We start from the raw sequence: 20,193 nt of genomic DNA, 5'->3' as shown, positions 1-20,193 counted from the left end.
GAAAAATCACCTTTCTGGCTGAATACATAAAGATGAAAAGCCTTGTACATTTGAAGTTGTTCAAATGTAAGAAAGATTTGTAGCCAACACTGTAAAAAAATTAAACATCATTTTTTACCAAAAAGGAAATACCTACCAGCGTTATCAATGCCCAAAATTCACTCTAGTGAACAATTCTAATTTCCTTGAAATCTGTCTGGTTTGATAGATAATAATACAATAGGTAAAATTATGCAACATTTCAGAAAACAAACTGCATGCATATGAAACAGATATTTTACTTACCTTATATCAGTATCCTTACTATGTTTCTTTTCTGTTTTCACTGAATGTTTTGTTAACCTATCCATCAGTTTCTGAACACCTGGATGTTTAGGTACCTCCTCACTCACTTCAAGTGTTACAAATGTTTCATCATTACCACTGAGACATGGTTTCACATTGTCTAAATCAATTCCAGCAAGTGCTGCTATTTTATTCTTCTTTTTCTTTGCGCTGCTTCTAGGACTAGACTTAGGTTTCTCTTTTCGACTAGGTGTAAGAATTTCATCAGATTTAGATGCATCAAGTGGCCGACCATTTGGATCAATGTTTTCTTTATTGTCATCAGATTTATCCAAATTGTTCTCACCAGTTTCAGTACATTCTTTATCCTCTCCCTGAGCTTTCCCTGAATTTTCATCTAAATCTTTATTGTCAGAATCGTTTTTCTCCCAGTCATATAACAGATCATCCGGCGTCTCATCAATCTGATCAATAGTTATACCAGAAGCACTATCTTTATTGTTTGAACACTCTGATTGAAATTCATCTTGAACACATTCTTTATTAGTTTGAACACAACTGGCATTGGTATCCATGTTACCTTGAACACATTCTGCTCCAACCACACTTTCAGAATCTCCTTTATTTTTGTTATGAACACTTTCGGTAACACTACTTAACTTATTTACATCTTTATCAGTCTGTTCTATAGAATCACAAATATCTGGTAGATCGTCTTCATTATCATCATCTATACTTTCTTCAACAGTAATTGCAACACTACTTTGATTGCTATTATCATTTTCCACATCATTTAGTTTAATTTCACCAAGAGGCATTCCTCCCCCAGATTTATTTCTCATTCTTTCATCTATTCGATCTTTTAGATGTTTTTCCTTTTCCTCTTCTGGGTTCCAATCTTCATCAGAATCACTGTATTTGTCAAGCTCTTCCTGAGTTTTGGGTTTTGATTGAATTCTTGCTTTCTGTAAAATGTCTTGCATTAAATTTGCTTTTCTGAAACATGTGAAAGAAAACAGAAATTTAGGACATTTTTACAAAATACTTAATAATTTCAAGTGCTGTATTTCATTCACAATGTGGAATAATTGTAGACTGATCTTACCAAAATTAAAACATGCAACATTTTCACAAGGTCTATTAACACTAGATTTGTTACCCCACTAACTGTCATTGTATGGTCACATGTTACTTGTTGACTTATTAAGACTACATACATTTAACAGTGTTCATTCCAGAATTTTTTTAAGTGAGGTCAAAGGGCCCAATTAAGGCAAAACCTGGGGACCTTTGAAAACAAAACGGGTCACGAAAGAATAACTGTTTTACCTGTGAAAAGTTGTATTTTTAGCACTTTTGTTACATGGAGCTCAACGTATTACTTTTGCTGTACTTTAAACACAATTACAAGTCATAATATTCTTATCGCTATAGAAACCTAACTGCGGAAAGTCTGACAGCCATTTACTACGGAATGAATGTTTGTCACCTGATTCTGATATGTAGTGGCTACACCATTGGGTGACTTAACGGTGTCATAAAAGTCATCTTTCTTTGGACTTCTGCTGTTTTCCGACGTTTTGGGAAAAACATAAATCTGAATTGGATTTCTTTTTTCTCTGAATCGTGACTGTGTTTTTTTGTCCGCCATTGCACAGCAACACTGAAAGCTGTCTGTTGTTAGGCAAACAGAGATTGGCTACTATTTTTACACTGACCAATGAAATGGCAGGAAAAAAAAAAGAGAAAAATTTGAAGAAGTGTATTTGATTCACAACTGCTGGAAGTCGGCACTTATGGCTAATCGTAAATGGATTGAATATTTTGTTTTCTGAAAAAGTGTGCGCCCTATGGGCGCTGTAGGGCATCATCATTTTTAAGAAACAAAACTTTGGAAAATTTATGTCTAGAAGAAAATGGGTGGGAGCAAACGGTAAGACCCCTACTGTTTCACTAGTATGGGACTAACATTCCTATTAAGTTATGTGAGTAGGTCAAATACTTTTTGAGATCTATATATGCATGACATGAGAGCCAGATGGATGGATAAAGAAAAATCTAGCCATCAAACCAATAAATTTGTAGCGGACACAAGTTTTCATTAACATCACCAGTCCAAAAAGTTCAATATTCAGAGCACAAGATAATCCATCTAACAACTGCCAATACAAGTCTGGGATAGATGGCTTTCTCTAGGATTATTTTGCTACAAATAGTGTGCCTCTCTTATTACTGTAAAGTTGTAAGCTTCTTGCAGATTACAATTTAGTAATAGTCTTAAACCCAGAAACAAGGCCATGAAGGCCCTAATCAAGTTTGGTAAACATCCATAGTGTGGTTCTTGAGAAATCACTAATGTTTTTCTTTTCTACAGCAACTATGGATCTAACCAAGTTTGGTGAGGATCAATCAAGCAGTCCATGAACAGCTTTTAAGTTTGTTTTTTTTTCAACTTGAAAATCTGGCAAATCTACAAGCTCACTCTGAATCCCAGGTTCAGGTAAGCTAACAGGAAGAAACCAAACACAACAAACAACCCATCTTAGTTTTGCTGCAAGATCACTTACGTTGTATCTCTGAATCCTCTAAGAACTTTGTACTCGTGTTGTTTCCTGTTGGCTCTCTCTAAGAAAGCATCGATAGATTTTGGTGCTGGCTGATGATAAGGTAGATTTACTCTCGACTCTAAAACAGATAATTCTTAAATAAATTTCAAGCTATAAACATGAAACAAACTGTTACGAAGAAATAAATATAAATTTTAACACTTTTTCAATTAAGTCTTAAAAGTTCCTAAATGAAACCAAAATACTGGATTTCAAACAATGTAATGTAAGATCTCAAGTTATCATCCAAAAGATATGTTATTATTGCAATAACATATATAACTAAAATTCATCTCCAACAGAATGCCACCAATGTCTGTAACAAGTGTAGATGAGTGAAGCTTTGACTTGAGTTATAATCTGCTTAAAAATTATACAAGAGACCAGTGATATTAACACATTTTTCAGCTGAAAATTTATAACTGTTTTATCCTCTGAAGTTAAGAAGCTCCCAATATTTTGTAGAGCCGCTGTAGCGCAGTGGTAGCGCGTCCGCCTTGAAATCGAAGGGTCCCGGGTTCGATCCCGACCACTGCCTTGGTGGTAGTGTCCTTAGGCAAGACACTTTAATTCCTTATTGCCTCTCTCTCTCTCTGCTCTTAGAGGTTGGTTCCATCTGGAACGAGTCCCGAGAGCCATTAATATAAGTTGTAAGAACTTGTTTGGCAATCGAGAATAAACAAGTGAATGAAGTATTGCCATGCAATACAAAGTCCCCTACTGGAAGGCACCTAATTTTCTCTACTGCAGTATAACATAATGAACTGATATCTGTCAATGATGTATAAACAATATTGTACTATATATACAATATGTTATAACAAAACACTTGGATTAAAATTTATATATAGAAAAACCTACAGTTGTTTTCATATTGAATTTTTTTGGCTGATTATAAAAATGTTATCATGTAAGTTATTTATAGTAACAACAAAGGGAAATCAATCTTTAAAAAAAAAAAAAAAAAAAAAAATCTATATAATACAAGTCCACAAGAAACTCTTTACCAGGTAGAGATAGGTCAAAATACACCTAAAAATTGGATGTAGCATGCATGCTGTACCACAGAAAAGTGGTCTCGATTTTTCTCTACCGCCAGTAATAAAAAAGTTACAATAAAATCTATTTATAGTAACAACAAAGGGACGTAATTCTAAAAACAAGGGTGCCTCATGGTGGTGAACATTTGGTCCAAGTTACATCAAAATCCCTCCATGCATGAAGAAGAAATGTTCTGTACAAAGTCATTCTTGAATTTGACCTTTGACCTCTAAATATGACCTTGACCTTAGACCTAGGGACCTGGTTCTTACGCATGACATGTTGTCTCATCCAGGGGAATATTTGTGTCAACTGATATCTAAATCCTGCTTTGCATGACAAAGTTATAGACCGGCCAGGAAAAAAATCCTCCTGACCTTTGATCTCAAAGTGTGACCTTGACATTTAAGCAAGGGTATTGGGTGTTGCGCATGACACGTCGTCTCATCATGGGAAACATTTATGCCAAGTAATATTGTAATCCCTTGATGGATGACAGAGTTCTGGATCGGACAGGGCAAAAACTTTATTGATCTTTGACCTCCAATTGTGACCTTGACCTTTGAGCTAAGGGTCTGGGCTTTGCGCATGACATGTTGTCTCATCATGGGGAACATTTGTGCCAAGTAATATTAAAATCCCTTCATGGATGGCAGAGTTATGGACGGGACAGGAAAAAAACTCTGTTGACCTTTGACCCCCAATTGTGACCTTGACCTTTGAGCTAGGGGTCTGGGATTTGCGCACGACACGTCGTCTCATCATGGGGAACACTTGTGCTAAGTGATATTAAAATTCCTTAATGAATGTCAGAGTTATGGACCGGACACGAAACAGACCCTGTTTATGCTATGTTAACATTTGACTGCTAAGTGTGACCTTGACCTTTGAGCTAGGGGTCCGAAAGTTGTGCATGACACATCGTCTTATTATGAGGTACATTTGTGCCAAGTAATATTAAAATCCCTTCATAGATGGGAAAGTTATGGACCGGACAGGAAAAAAGCCTTGTTGACCTTTGACCTCCAATTGTGACCTTGACCTTTAAGCTAGGGGTCCAGGTTTTGCGCATGACATGTCGTCTCCTCATGGGGAACATTTGTGCCAAGTAATATTAAAATCTCTTCATGGATGGGAGAGTTATGGACCGAACAGGAAAAAAGCCCTGTTGACCTTTGACCTCCAATTGTGACCTTGACCTTTGAGCTAGGGGTCCGGGATTTGCGCATGACACATCATCTCATCATGGGGAACATTTGTGCCAAGTAATACTAAAATCCCTTCAAGGATGGGAGAGTTGTGGACCGGACAGGAAAAAAGCCCTGTTGACCTTTGACCTCCAATTGTGACCTTGACCTTTGAGCTAGAGGTCCGGGTTTTGCGCATGACACGTCGTCTCATCATGGGGAACATTTGTGCCAAGTAATATTAAAATCCCTTCATGGATGGCAGAGTTATGGACCGGACACGAAATTGCGGACGGACGGACGGGCGGACAGACGGACGGACGGACAGACGGACGGACGGACAGACGGACGGATGGAATGACGGAAAAGTGCATTCCTATAGTCCCCGAAACTGGTTTTCAACCAGTTGGGGACTAATAAATTAGTATAAAGACTCCCAATATTTTGTCAAGAATGAACTTTACAGCAGGCAGTTTTTCTCGACCACAAGAATACTCTCACCTCTGACTAGTCTCTGTGATTCACTGTGTATTGTCTGTAACTCTTCTCTCTTGGACTTCTTTTTCGGCTTCTTTGATGCTCCCTGAAAATATGCATTTTCTACCTGTTTGAAGCTAAATCCCTCTAATCTTCCCTGTATAGACAAGATTTCTTAAAACACCTTATCAACTGGAATTTATCGAATGAAACACTTTTTCAGAAAATAAGGGTGGCTAAAAATTAGGGATGGGAACGAATATTCGAATATTCGAAAATCGGTCGAATATTCGAATATGAAAATCAAATTCGAATATTCGTAAATTATTGTATTTTGTTTTCAAAATAAGTATGATTTTGGGCAATATGAGCATGCTAATTCTACAGAATAAAACCATGTCATGTTCGTTTATCGAGTATCAAAGATGTCCAATTAACAAGAAAATAGCAATGCATAATTGGCAGGGGCCATCGTTACGGATTAACAGTTTGCAACAGGCGTCAATGTGTCAGATGCATGTCAAAAGATATCCAATTAACAAGAAAATTGCAATGCATAATTACCTGGGGTCATCGCTACGGATTAACAGTTTGTATTAGGGGTAAATGTGATATCTTTTTATCTTTTGTTCATTTTTATTGGCGCCTGTTTTATGTAACAAGTAAATTGTAGATTTATTTTCAAAAACAATACCAAACTTGTAGATATTGCCGATCTTTTCACAATATTTTGTACGACGTTTCAGACCATCCGCAGAATCGGTTTTCATCCGCAATCGGCCGTATTCACATTAAATTTTGAAGTACTTTATAAGAAAATCAAGAAATAATATATGATTGATGCATAAGTTCGTGTTGAAGGAGGTTTAAGTCTGCCTTACTTGCTTTTTACACGACGATTTTTACACGCCGATTGAAAATTTTCAAAATGGCAGCGGTAATACAACAGTGCGTCACGTGTTTAAATGGGACGACCTGCTATTTTTAGATAAAATTGCGACGGTCTAAATTATAATCGTCTTGATTTTTTGTATCATTTTGAAGCTAAAACACTGAATTAGTTAAATATGTTCATGATTATACTGACAGAATAGTGAAATAAAACGCTAGGATCGGCGGGTTTTGCTTGGTAGGATCGGGTTACCCGAAAAACAACATTTTTTGGCCTTATTACGTACGATGATCCACGCTTTAAACAAATGAATACGTTGTGTATGCCAATCACTTAATAAGAATTTAAAGCTTCCATTAAAACAAACCGAATATTCGAATATATTCGAATATGGCAAACCGAATATTCGAATATTGATTTCAGTATTCATTCCCATCCCTACTAAAAATGAAGCCAACTTTTCACCATTGCAATAATGTTGATACATACTGCAATACTGCTGATTTTACTGACAGTAATATTGCAACACTGTTTATACATATTGCAATACTGTTTATTTCACTGACAGTAATATAGCGATACTGTTGATTTCATTAACAGTAATATTGCAATACTGTTGATTTCACTGACAGTAATATTGAAATACTGTTGATTTCATTGATACTATTGATTCTGTCAACAGTAGTATTACAATACTGTTACCTGCAAAAATAATCACTTTGACTTGTATTGTTACTGCAGTATTATTGACATTATTACTGTGATTCTACTAGAGCAAAGATTTTGATCTATGAATATGAATATGCAAAATCTTAAAACAACTAGAAATATACTTTTGATTCTTTTATTTTGTTACCAATGAAAACTCTTCTTTCATGTCAATCATTGATATGAAATTACTACTTTTAACAAAATAATCCTGAAAAGAATGTATTTTATCCAACAGGGTTCCCACAAAGCAGAGAAAATAAAATTCCCTGACTTTTCCCTGACCAAACTCCAATTTTCCCTGACCAAAACTTTCGCGTTCTGGGATGCTTACCTGGTCATCTACTGATAAAAGTGGCTTCTATTCTCCACATCGGGCAACCCTTACCATGTTTCTTGTTATATTGATAAAGGGTGTTAATATATTTTCATTCTTTTTACTTTTTCACAACTTTTTTCTCCTGCTTTTAACTTCAGGTTCCAAATTTCACTGACTTTTCCCTGACTTTTGTTAAATTTCCAAATTTCCCTGACCAATTACAAAATTCCCTGACTTTTCCCTGACCTTGAAAAAATACTTTTTTCCCTGACTTTTCCCTGACCGTTGGAGCCCTGTCTGAACGTGCTAGACTACAGTCCAACTGGTAAGAAGAGATACAATGAGATACTCACCTTCTTTAGTTTAGCAAGTAGTTTAGGATCAATGGTAGATTCATCAAAGCCTTCATCCCCTTGTTCATTATCTGATTTCTCAACCTCAGATCCTGATGACTTACAACCTATAAAACATTTGTTTTACAATATCGTACTAAAGATTGTTACCATTTTTAATTGCATCTAGTAGTACAAGCATCTAGAGTTGTGCCCGAGAACCAGGTTTATACATCTAATAATCTGTATGCACTAAGCACATTAAAATTGAGTCAAACAAGTACAAGAAGCCAGTCAAAGGAGCAACATAATCTGGCTGCTTAACCTTTAGCCTGCTAAATTTCTAAAATGGACTGGTCCATCATTCAATTTGGGCAATACTATTTATTATTTGCAGGGGTGTTCACTGAAAATTTACTGACTGAATAGCAAACAGTGCATCAGCCTGCACATCTGTGCAGGCTGATCTTGGTCTGCACTGTTTGCAAAGGTAAAATCACTTGCCGCCAGCAGGCTAAAGGTTAAAAGGACTTTACTCCAGATTTAACTCAAAATAATCTTTCTTTTAAACTGATGTTTACTCACAAAAAGATTTTACAGAATTTTACATAAAACTGACCAGAATAAAAAATATTTCACTTTAAAATGAGTGTTCAAACACAAACAAAAAGATGATACAGAAATTTTCATCTTAGAAATCTTGAGAAATTTATAAAAAGGTATACAAAGTACCTGAACTATCGCTATCACTGTGTCGGTCATCATTAAACAAGTTGTCTGGAATTTTTCTCTGTGAATCTCTCTCATTATCGCTGTCTGAATCATCATCTGTGAAAGATATTGTCAAATAAGTATTTACCTGGTCAATATCATGGAAACAATCATTCTTGAAAGATACTGCTAGTAAGTATTATCAAGTCAATATTTGAGAAACAATCATCTGTGAGAAATATTGGATTTCCTCACACAGAAGCAAAACTCAGAACACATTAACAAGATTCTATCTAAAATACCACTGATAACTGATAAGCCTTCATTCTCCATGTTCTCTATAAAATTCTATGAAACATTCAGGGTATTTGTCATAAATGTGTGACCAAGTTTTCAAATGTATCTACAGTCAGTTGTTACTATGGTTATTTCATCTTTCTATGGTAAAGAAGTTTTATAAAAAAAAGTTCAGTCTGAAACATATTTTTTCATCAAGATATCCAACATCTTAATCTATCGGATTTTCTCCTCTAGATCTGAGATAAAACTGCAACGTTGAGAATGCAAGACCCTGAACCTCTTCCTCAAGCATGCCTTGTGGAGTTTCTATAAATGGAAACTAGAACTGCGTCAACTTAACCTGGATTTCTACCTCAACTCATTAAGGGTTGTTAGCAAAATACCAAAAGGGCCACAACTCTTTGTCAATTATCACCAAATAGGCTCTTTCAAAATTCCTCTATGTAAATTTACCATGTGTGAATAGACTGAAGTCAAACAAGGTCCATGACTACAGATTTTGCAAAAGCACTTGCAATTCTACATTTATCCTTCCCAAGTTTTAAGAAGGCCCAACCTCAGTAGGGATTGCAGAATCTGATTATGACTAACTTTTCTGTTTCTGCCATGTGCTATTTTCTACTTGTCCATATACTGGTTATTTAGCAAAATACAGTGAAATTCTATCTATCCGTATGGGCTCTGTGACAAGCTGGGCAAGTCATACAATTGATTTTGCCAGCCCTGCTTCACTTCAAATACAGTTCACTGTTATGTAGGGGTTTATTACAGTACCTTCTTTCTGTGTTGTTTCTTCACTGTCAAAGAGATCATCTGTTCCAGTTTTCTGTAAAAAAAAATATGTGGAAAGAATATTACAAGATGTGTAACTTTGGTTGCATATATTTCACCACTTTATTACTTGAACATCTTCAAAAACATCAATTACTAGTAATGCTGTATGCAATTATGGCAAAATTAGTAAAGAAAACAGAATGGTGTAAATGTTTCATAAGCATTTTAATGTATGCAATCTTTGACCTACTTACAGCTGTATGTTTCTTAATGGTGTCCATGAGGGAAACATTTTCATCTTCATCTGAGCTGGAGTCAGCTACTGGTCGCTTCTGCAAGTGAAAAATATTCAAAGTAGAGCATTTGAAAAAAGTTAAGTTCTAGCAGCGATTCCAAATACAATGGAGAACGAATGACCTTATATACAGTGTCATCAAAGAGAACATACACTTCTCCAGGAATATGGGCATACTAACTGAATTCCCAATTAGAATTTTATAGCCCTACCTATTGTGCTAACCAGACAGTGTTGTTGAACTACTGCCTGTACCAGTCTACTGTCTCCGAAAGTAACTGACTATATAAAGTCTTATAATAAATGCAACAGAGTAAGATATGTCTTTCTTCAAAATTTTTATGCCCTTAAGATCACAAGCATATTTTCTAGATTGTTGGACTTAAGCTCCTTGGGTGAAGTCAATGCTTTACAAAATGAACTTTGATATCAATAAATACCACTCTTTTCTTTTTTGTAGGTGTGTCATCTTCATCACTCTCCTCTGAAGAGTCCTGCATGATCACATCTAGAGCTTGCTCCGGTGTAAACTCCTGAAATAAACAAGTTTAATGACATTCGAGTTGAAATAGGGTATAGACTCGTGCCTTTCTGAATGACTAGAAACACTAAGCCTTAGACTTTGTTAAATAACAGTGCCCCTCCCGGCATTATTTCAGGCACAGGTTGGCACCTGGGTACTGGGTTGAACCATCGGCCTTTAATAAGCCAGTGCACTCCAGAAAAAATTCTACATTCCCAGTAGGGTTTCGAAAAAACAGAGGTAACTGGCAAGTGACTTGAAGTCAGCTGCCAACCATTTGGCCATGGTGGCACCTATGCTTTTTATTAAGAAAGTCAAAAAGGGCTGTACCCTGATTACATAACTATCATATCAAGAACTCCCTAAAATTTGTGAATTATTTTTCTAGTCCCTAAGCTGATCCTTTTTCTTTCTGGTTTTATTTTTTACATTTTAAGCCACAGTAACACAATTTATGCCATGTGGCGAGTACACAACTTTAATGTTAGAGGAATACCCCAGGTGTCCCCTCCAGATATTACATCAGGCTCATGAGGGCACCTGGAAAGAATCACTGAGCTTCCACAAGCCTGCTGGATGGTTTCCTTTGCTACCTGAGTAGGGCTCAAAAACTAAGAGGTGAAGGGCAAGTGATTCTGTCAGCAATCATAACCATGGAGGACCCCTAAATGTTTGCTTTTGGCCTTTCCCTGTTCTCTATACAACATTATAGTAAATCAATTCATTTGTGTGAAAACTATTAAGTATTCCAAATGCTTGTTCAAAATAAAAATGTACATAATAAAGTTCACCCTACCTGTTTTCTTTTCTCTCTAAGATCTATCACCTCTTTGGACAAGTCAAATCTCGGGTCTACATTTTCTTCCTGACTTTGAAGATCATCAGACACAGTCTCTCCTTTCTTTGTAACGTCCTGGGACAAGTCACTGTCATCATCAAGTATCCTGTGTATCTGAAAGCAAGAAAGTGGTTAATCTTAAAATTAGTTACTAATTATGTACTTGTAGCCTGATTTTATCATAAAATTCCCAATTTATCCTTAGTGACAGAAATTAACATTTGCCCAAAGGTAAAAACCTAACAAAACTGACTTTGGACTAGTGACTTTTCTCAAAATTTGTATCAACTTGTAGAATCCAGCTTTATTCACCATCACAGGAACTATTTTCCACATAACCATTTCCTTATTTGTGGTCAACCAAGGTTTATGCCGTTTTGTTTACATTATAAAACCATTCTGAGGTGAATCAGGTTATTAAACTCTAAAGACTACTTTAATACATACTATAGACAGGTTTACAATTTGCTCCATAAAGACCCTAAAGTTTCTCTGATTATCAAACTTTTAATGCAGTCTATGTTACTAATTCGTACTAAAGTGAAAACTTATGCTTACTTAACTAGATTGGGTACAAAAATTAAAATCGTCAAAAATGTGGTTATGAGATCATTTGCTTCATCAATGACATGTTCAGAATTATTTCAGAGGTCATTTGGAAATATGCGTGTTTACACACACAAAGATGTGCATCAAGAAAAATTCTGCCAAAGTGTCAGAAAATCCTCATCTATAGGCGAAAACAGTGTCTGAAAATCCTTAAGTCATGTCTGAAAATGAATCTAACTGGAAGTCAGTGTCTGAAAATTTAAACAGGAGCATCCAAGTGCCTGAAAACACTCAATTCTGTCAGTAAAAGTCGTATTCCTCCACAAATACCTATAAGGTGAAACAATATATGGAAGCTGCACTTACTGATTTCTGTGGCTTTCTCAAAACAACATCATCATCATCGCTGTTTTCTCCCGACATCCCTGTTAAAAAATATACTTATTTATAACAAAATTACAGACAGATACATCAGCATCACTGCCTTAAAATACAGACCAACATTTTGAATGGGTAGTTTACACTCATCTGCCCCTATGCTACAACTGTATAAACTCCTAAAACATAAAACATCAATATCACAGCTTTAAACTAAAGTTCTGGTCTGATTGCCCATGCCAACTGTAAGTTAATACATAATTTAAGAGACTAAATTTTAGAGCGTATGATGAACTTGTGTTAACAGCCAAGTAGTGTGACTGGTAGAGCATTGTTATTTTCCAATGTATTCCAAGGATTTGGGTCTGAATCTCAAGTCTTGCTGCCTGTTAAGTTAGCAAGAACTTTATTACCTGTATCAAGACTGCCAGAGTTACTTCCCTCATCCAATCCAGAGTCTGTTAGGGACTTTTCTAAGTCAGGATGTTTAATGATGTTTATTCTCTGCCTGCATGCTTCACTGGAAACTGGACACTGAAATTAAAATTTAGAATGTCAGAACGTTAATTTATCAGGGTTCAAATTTAGACAAGCATACAAGCTAAATGCTAGTGGAATTTTAAAATAGCTAGTGGGTTTGAAATGTACTAGCTAATTTCAGCTAGTCAATAATATAACAAGCAAATGTCTTCAGAGCTTTAATAAACTTTAATTGTTTTGAAGGTACATTTTTCTTCATGAAAGGAATATTATCACTTATGTTTATGATATTTTATTGTTCAACAAAAATGGCACAAGTTATTTTAAGCTAATAGAAAACATCATTTTTGTTTGTGACTGGCTACTGACAGAGATCAATCAGAAAGTTTTGGCCAGTAAAATATTAATAGAGTAATTAAATATTATTAACTTTAGCTGGTAGCTTTTCATTTTAGCTAGTGATCAAAAAGGGCACTAGCTAATTTCAGCTAGTACAAATTATTGTTAAATTTGACCCCTGTTTATTCATATTTATTTCCTATTTACACTGCAATGTGAGTGACATAATTAACATGAACAAGAGCTGTCTCCATAGGATGACACATGCCCCCGATGGCACTTTGAATGAATATATAGTTATGGCCAATGTTAGAGTTTAGGACCTTTGACCTACGGAACTGGGTCTTGCGCGCGACACGTCGTCTTACTGTGTCACACATTCATGCGTAGTTACTTTAAAATCCATGCATGAATGACAAAGATATGGACCGGACACGCCCATCAATGCACTTTCATGAAAAATGACCTTTAAAGTCTAAGTGTGACCTTGTCCTTTGAGCTACGGACCTGGGTCTTGCATGCGACACATCGTCTTACTGTGGTATACATTCATGCCAAGTTATTTGAAAATCCATCCATGGATGACAAAGATATGGACCGGACACGCCCATCAATGCACTATCTTTTAACGTCTAAGTGTGACCTTGACCTTTGAGCTATGGACCTGGGTCTTGCGCGCAACATATCGTCTTACTGTGGTACACATTCATGCCAAGTTATTTGAAATCCATCCATGGATGACAAAGATATGGACCGAACACGCCCATCAATGCACTATCCTTTAATGTCTAAGTGTGACCTTGACCTTTGAGCTACGGACCTGGGACTTGCGCGCGACACGTCGTCTTACTGCAGTGTTTTCCCTTGGCTTTTTAAAATAAGGGTCATTGTGACCCCCAGTGTTTCACATGTGGGGGTCATTTTCAAAATTTGTGGAAATGTGGGGGTCATACAGAGATACTAAAATTAGTATTTTGAATAAAACTTTGTTTTTCTTAAATCTTATACTAGTGATTATACAGATTAAAGTCACCGAATAAAATGATAAAAACAGCTGATGTTTGACTTTTATTTATATATGTGCTAAAATAGGTTTTAGTACTTTTTACCAGGCAGTATTATAGTAGAAACAGGCGATCTGAACCACTGGGTCCTACTGTACTTGCTGCCGACGATGTCATAAACATCGTCAGCTTGCTTTGATTTTGACCAACTTTTTTTAGTAAACATCAGACTGGTACTACTGGTAGCGAGCAGCGATAACAACTGTTACAAAGTGTTAATCAGTCAAAGTATCAGACTGGGTATTAAATTTGTGAAATGTGAATCGACGCAAATATAGAAAATTGGTGACACAGTCTGCATATAATTACAAAACTGAAAGTACATTTTCAGAAAATCGCTCATTGTAAACAAACTTGGCCTGATTTTGATTTTCAAGAAATTGCGTCCACTGTGACGCACAGAATTTATTTTTACGGGTCATTTGTCAGAAAAGTGCAACTATGAAGCAGGATTTGTGCGTCAGGGAAAATCCTGTTACTGTGGTACACATTCATGCCAAGTTATTTGAAAATCCATCTATCGATGACAAAGATATGGACCGGACACGAAAATTGCAGACAGACTGACAGACGGTTCAAAAACTATATGCCTCCCTTCGGGGGCATAAAAACTGTTTTATTCTTGTAAAGTCATGATGTGTGTATCATTCCGCAAGGAAATTTATGTCCTTTATACCACTGAAATCTGTATATTTTTGCAAAACTAACGTAATACAAGATAAACAATCAAATTATAAGCCAGCACAGATTGTGACTGAGTTTTTTTTTCTAAGCTGATTTTTATTTACATTCTGGTTATAGACCTTTTGAGATGATAGGTCAATAATTACTCTGTAATAAAATCTGTAAAAATATCCTTTGGAAGCAAAAATTGCAACCAAGAAGAATAATAGCAGACACGGTTTGATTGAGTCTGTTCATGAGAGGTAATGACATGTGCAACACCTCTCTCGCCCCCTAGCACCGGCTTAAGCGGAACTCTAATATATACATGTTGAATGGACTCCATGATCCAAAAGGACCAGAAAATATAACAACACTGAATCCAAGTACAGGGAGACTTTTTACAGCCGCCACATGGCACTTAAAGATTGCATTTGTGATAGTTAATAAAATCTGTAAAAAGATCCTTTGGAAGCAAAGAATGCAACCAAGAATAAGACTTTTTCATGCTTTGTGTGACTAAATCATGTTCTAATGTCAATTTTCATTCAATCTATAAATATTCTTTTGTCAGATATAAACACGGTTTGATTCACTTAAGAAATAAATCGCGACTTAGTACCTGTTCATCTGAGTATATTTTTTTACGTTTTTTTAAGTGTTTAGGGGTGTGTATTTTAAACGCACCCATGTGCATGTATTACATACCAAAATAGAATCTGCTAAACCGCTATTTATATCATATAAATACATTTTTGTTTGGTCTTTCTTTAATATTCTTTACACTGATTCAGTTTTGCATGCGTTTACTTTTTTTTAACAATAAATTTTTCAACTTACGGCAATTATTGGAACAGCAGACATACTAGCATGCATCATCATGAAAGTGTCTATGAAAAGCCAACTAACTTTGGTAGAACCATTTATTTCATTTCATTAAATGCGATCGTTCAAGAGTACTAAGTGGTGTAGAAAAATGCTTATGTTCATCTTACATTCCCTTTCATTAAGAAATAGACTGTGATTTAGTAGTTTACAAGTATGGGCGTGTTTTATAGTTTGTAGAGGCCGGTAGTCTTCAAATGCACTTTAAACAAAAACCATATATTTCATTTCTAAACCATGATGATGATGTAATTCAGAGGGTTCAATGCAATAAGAGCGAATCTACATATAATAATTATATGTAGATACGTCCTTATTGCGTTGAACCCTCGTAAATATATAATAATAATAATCTTATAACTACTACTTGAAATAATTAAGATAGTCTAATTTTACATATTTTGCGAGTTATACTTCTCTGAAACCATGCAGCAACTGTTAGAATGGCAAAACTATTAATGTCATGTCACAATGCACTTTTCCCATTGGTCACATCTGGTAACATACACATTTACCCGCCTTTACGTAACGTCATAGCAATGGTACATAAGTTTATCATTTATAATGCAGAAGCAATTTCAACGTATCTAGTTCTCATAAAGTTGCCGTTATTACATTTTCTTTTTGTAAATATTTTATTTAAAATTAATCTCACTCGGGTTCAGGGCATATCTATTATTACTGAATATGAAATTTTAAGAGCGATTTCTGGTAGTCACCGTTATTTCCTGTCACTTACAATGTATTTAAAATGATAAGAAAAATACGAGAGACAACATTTGAAATCATCTCCCGGTTTTAAAGATTAAATACAGTCTCCTCTTTGTAAATACCATATTCTCAGTATTCATATTGATTACCGGACCTCTAGCCCCCCTGTAGAGGTTGTCTAGAGGTCCAGTAACCTGACCTCTAGACTCTGGGTCTAGAGGTGTGGTTACCAGACCCCTAGCCACTGCCAAATCTATACAGCCATTCTCCCTAAATAGACTCATTTGCAGCATGTGATTAGTCGAAATTTGAAGTTCATGGTAATGTAATGGTTTATATGATTTTTTAAACTTCAAACCCTCTGCAGTTTATCGGAAAAGAATTACCCATAAAAAGTCTCTTGTCTACGAGATACGACAATTTCAAAATGTGCCCTATAAATCTATGTTACGGAGCATAGGTGAGATAAATAGCTTTATTATATTGCGGTTACATGATTAATACAGATTTATATTAGTGGTCAAACATGCTTTTGCATTTAATTTGTTCAAAGGAACAGATGCAGATCGTGATAAGATGCCAACATATCATTCAGACAGATTATTTTTCTTGTGACATGTACAAGAAACAAAGCAACATTTTGGCCTAACAGATTCATACGAGGATCTGATATATCATTAATGTTTATGCAAAGGCTACACTAACATGAAAAAGAAACATTACTGATTTTAGGTTTCAAAGAGGTTTACAGAAGTTAGTTTTTCTTTCATAGATCTAGCAGAAGTACAGATACCATGATGCCTTCCTGAAGATAACTAGTGCCTTATTTTGTTACGGGAGGTTTCGCCGGTGGATTTCTGTAATGTTTGGCCATTCTTGCAGATGAACGATATAACTTCACATGACTGTGTACTGTGATTTACAGTGCTCGCGCTGCCAGTCGACATCATCGCCAAATGGCGATTATTTTAATAAAGTGTCGATTAAAACGCAATTTTTGGCAATAGAAAATGGCGATTAATTTATAAAAATGCTAAAAAAAAAATACTGCAAAAAATTGTCCTTAAATTGTTGGAACATACATAGTTTTATTGACAAAAACGTGCGAAGTCGGTAGCAGGAAGCGTATTTGCCCAGAGGCATAATTACCCATTCTAAACGGTGACACGCTTAATTGATTTGTTTATCGCCAACACGCGGTACGAGGTATACTTCACTAATTGATCCGCATGTGTGCACTATTGATCGTATTTAAGTTTAAAGTAACAATTATCATCACTTTATCCTTGATCATTTAATCGCCATTATTTACCAAACAAATTAATTAAACACAATTCCTTCAGATGTGGAATTCCTATGTCCGACTCTATACTTTTAGACGGCGAACAAAAGTGCGCTTTTGCATTTCGTCTGTCCGCAGACAAGTACAAATTAACAGTAGGGATTTACATTACATTAGCTTACACATTCTTTTTTGACCTTTAGAAAGTATCTTACCTTGACTGGCTCAGTAATATCCTTAAATCCACTTAATTTTACTCGTATTTTTCAAAACCAGGACTTTAGAAACATAATATTATCACTGACACTTTCTGTGACTTGAATAAGGTAACTCAGGGTTTTCCCGGACACAGGTTTTCTGCGTCCCTGACGCGCTTTGACTGCTTTGAACTCGCATTTTGTAGTGCCTCTGCGTCCACCGGCCCCGCAAAATCGGTCATGAAACTCCTTTGCAGTGAAGCCTCCTTTGCGCAGATACCCATGTAAAATGCGCAGTTTCTTTACCACTGGGACCATCCCCGAATCGTGGGTGCTCATTATACTCTTAAAAATAGCATATTTGAGATAGCATTGACATCTTGCTTAGATAAAATGTTTATTAATTTTGAAAATCTCATGTGTTTAGGTGACCTGAATTACGACCTATTGAAAAAAGAAAAAAGTAAACCTTTAATTAATATTTGTGACAGTTTTAGCTTAGAGAATATTATATCAGAACCCACATGTTACACAAAAAATGAAGAACCTACTCTGATTGATGTTATTTTAACAAACTCTAAAAACCTTTTCTGTAAAACTATCAGTTTTAACTGCGGACTAAGCGATTGCCATAATTTTATTGCAACATCATTAAAGGAGCATTGTCAAACAGAAAGTAAGAAAAAAGTCACATTTAGGAGTTACAAAAATTTTGATGAAAACAATTTTAATCATGACCTCTCACAAACCCCATTCCACACTGCACGTATCTTTGAAGATATGGATGATATCTACTGGGCCCATGACTATATGCTCAAAGAAGTAATTAATGAACATGCCCCCCTAAAAGAAAAAATACCTAGACGAAACCCCCCACCCTACATGAACTCAAAATATCGTAAAATTATATATAAAACTAGAAATGCCAAAAAATACATATACCGTATAACCCCGTTTAAACGCCCCCGGGGGCGATGCATTTTACGAAAAATTTGATCCAAACAATGTCAGTAACTCGTATAAACGCCCCCCTATTCATCCCAATTCATGCACTGACATAACCCGATACGTAATCGTACTGGGAATCTGTGTAAAGTCGCGCGCCGAGTGACATCATCCGAGTTAAATTCGATCAATACTGTAGCGTTTATAGCGTGGCATATTCAGTACTTACACACAGTAAATTTATTTGTGCCATGCTTGTTGGCATGTTTAAAAGTTTGTGTTAATAAAGTGTGGGTTTTTTTTTTTAAATTCATTTGTATTGTTATGGAATTGTTATTATCTGGATATTATTGTGTTGGATCTAGGACCAATTTTTGAAGGTAAGATTTTTTTATTTTCCCCAAAAAACGTGGGGGGGGGGGGGGCGTTAATTAGAGGGGGAGCGTTAATACGGGGTTATACGGTACAAAGAATAGATCCAATCTTAACTGGCAAGAATACACCCACCTAAGAAATCTAAAAACAAAACTTAAAAGAGAATCCATATCAGTCTATTTTAAGGAAAGGTGCGATGGCGGACCAAAATCAAAAGATTTCTGGCCAACCATCAAACCCTTCCTATCTCAAAAGTCTACAAATAAGTCCGATAATCCAATTATTCTTAAAAATCAGGAAAATAACACTTTAATATCAGATCAAAATATAGTATCAGAAAAATTAAATTCTTTTTACATAAATATTGCACAAAACATAGGGATAAATAACAAAACCCCGGTAGATAAAGAACATCCTAGTATCAAGGCCATCTTAAACAATTGTAAGAATGAGCACTTTAATTTTAATCATATAACAGAAAATAAAGTGAGAAATTGCATCAAGAAACTCGACTGTAAGAAGGCCACGGGTGTGGATACCATACCACCTAAAATCATAAAAGCAGGTCAAAGCAGCCTTGTAAACCCAATTAAGGAAATAGCAAACGCTATGATAGATAAAGGTCAATTCCCATCCAAACTTAAACAAGCCCAGGTTAGACCCATTTATAAAAAAGATGATCCCTTCATTGAAAAAAATTACAGGCCAGTAAGCATCTTACCCACCATGTCCAAAATATATGAAAGAATCATGAGTGATCAATTAACTGACTTTTTTGAAAATATTTTCCATCCATATCTATCTGCTTTTAGGTCATCCTATGGCTGCCAAACAACTTTGTTAAAATTAGTTGAAGACTGGAAAAAATCCCTTGATGAAAATCAATATATAGGCGCCATACTAATGGATTTATCCAAAGCCTTTGACTGCTTACCACATAATCTTATAGTCCTCAAACTTGAGGCATATGGTTTATCAGAGAAAGCCTGCAAACTCATGCTAAACTACCTTTCACATAGGTCTCAAAGGGTCAAACT

General features: G+C 35.7%; 1 protein-coding gene across 2 annotated transcripts in view; it reads right to left on the bottom strand.

Annotated features, from left to right (window-relative positions):
* LOC123540912 (claspin-like) overlaps positions 1 to 20,193 on the bottom strand; it is a 44,881-nt gene that overhangs the window by 14,758 nt on the left and 9,930 nt on the right. For both annotated transcript variants that reach the window (XM_053545146.1, XM_053545140.1), the window contains exons 2-12: positions 12,629 to 12,749; positions 12,204 to 12,262; positions 11,247 to 11,402; positions 10,368 to 10,460; positions 9,887 to 9,964; positions 9,633 to 9,684; positions 8,580 to 8,675; positions 7,869 to 7,975; positions 5,621 to 5,702; positions 2,853 to 2,970; positions 286 to 1,281 (exon numbers count right to left, since the gene is read on the bottom strand). In XM_053545146.1, coding sequence (XP_053401121.1) covers positions 286 to 1,281; positions 2,853 to 2,970; positions 5,621 to 5,702; positions 7,869 to 7,975; positions 8,580 to 8,675; positions 9,633 to 9,684; positions 9,887 to 9,964; positions 10,368 to 10,460; positions 11,247 to 11,402; positions 12,204 to 12,262; positions 12,629 to 12,749 — 1,958 coding nt within the window. The remainder of the gene's footprint in view (positions 1 to 285; positions 1,282 to 2,852; positions 2,971 to 5,620; positions 5,703 to 7,868; positions 7,976 to 8,579; positions 8,676 to 9,632; positions 9,685 to 9,886; positions 9,965 to 10,367; positions 10,461 to 11,246; positions 11,403 to 12,203; positions 12,263 to 12,628; positions 12,750 to 20,193) is intronic.

The sequence above is a fragment of the Mercenaria mercenaria genome, chromosome 1 (assembly GCF_021730395.1).
Source record: "Mercenaria mercenaria strain notata chromosome 1, MADL_Memer_1, whole genome shotgun sequence".
In the NCBI taxonomy this organism is placed as follows: domain Eukaryota; kingdom Metazoa; phylum Mollusca; class Bivalvia; order Venerida; family Veneridae; genus Mercenaria; species Mercenaria mercenaria.
This window is presented reverse-complemented; position numbering and strand designations above follow the sequence as displayed.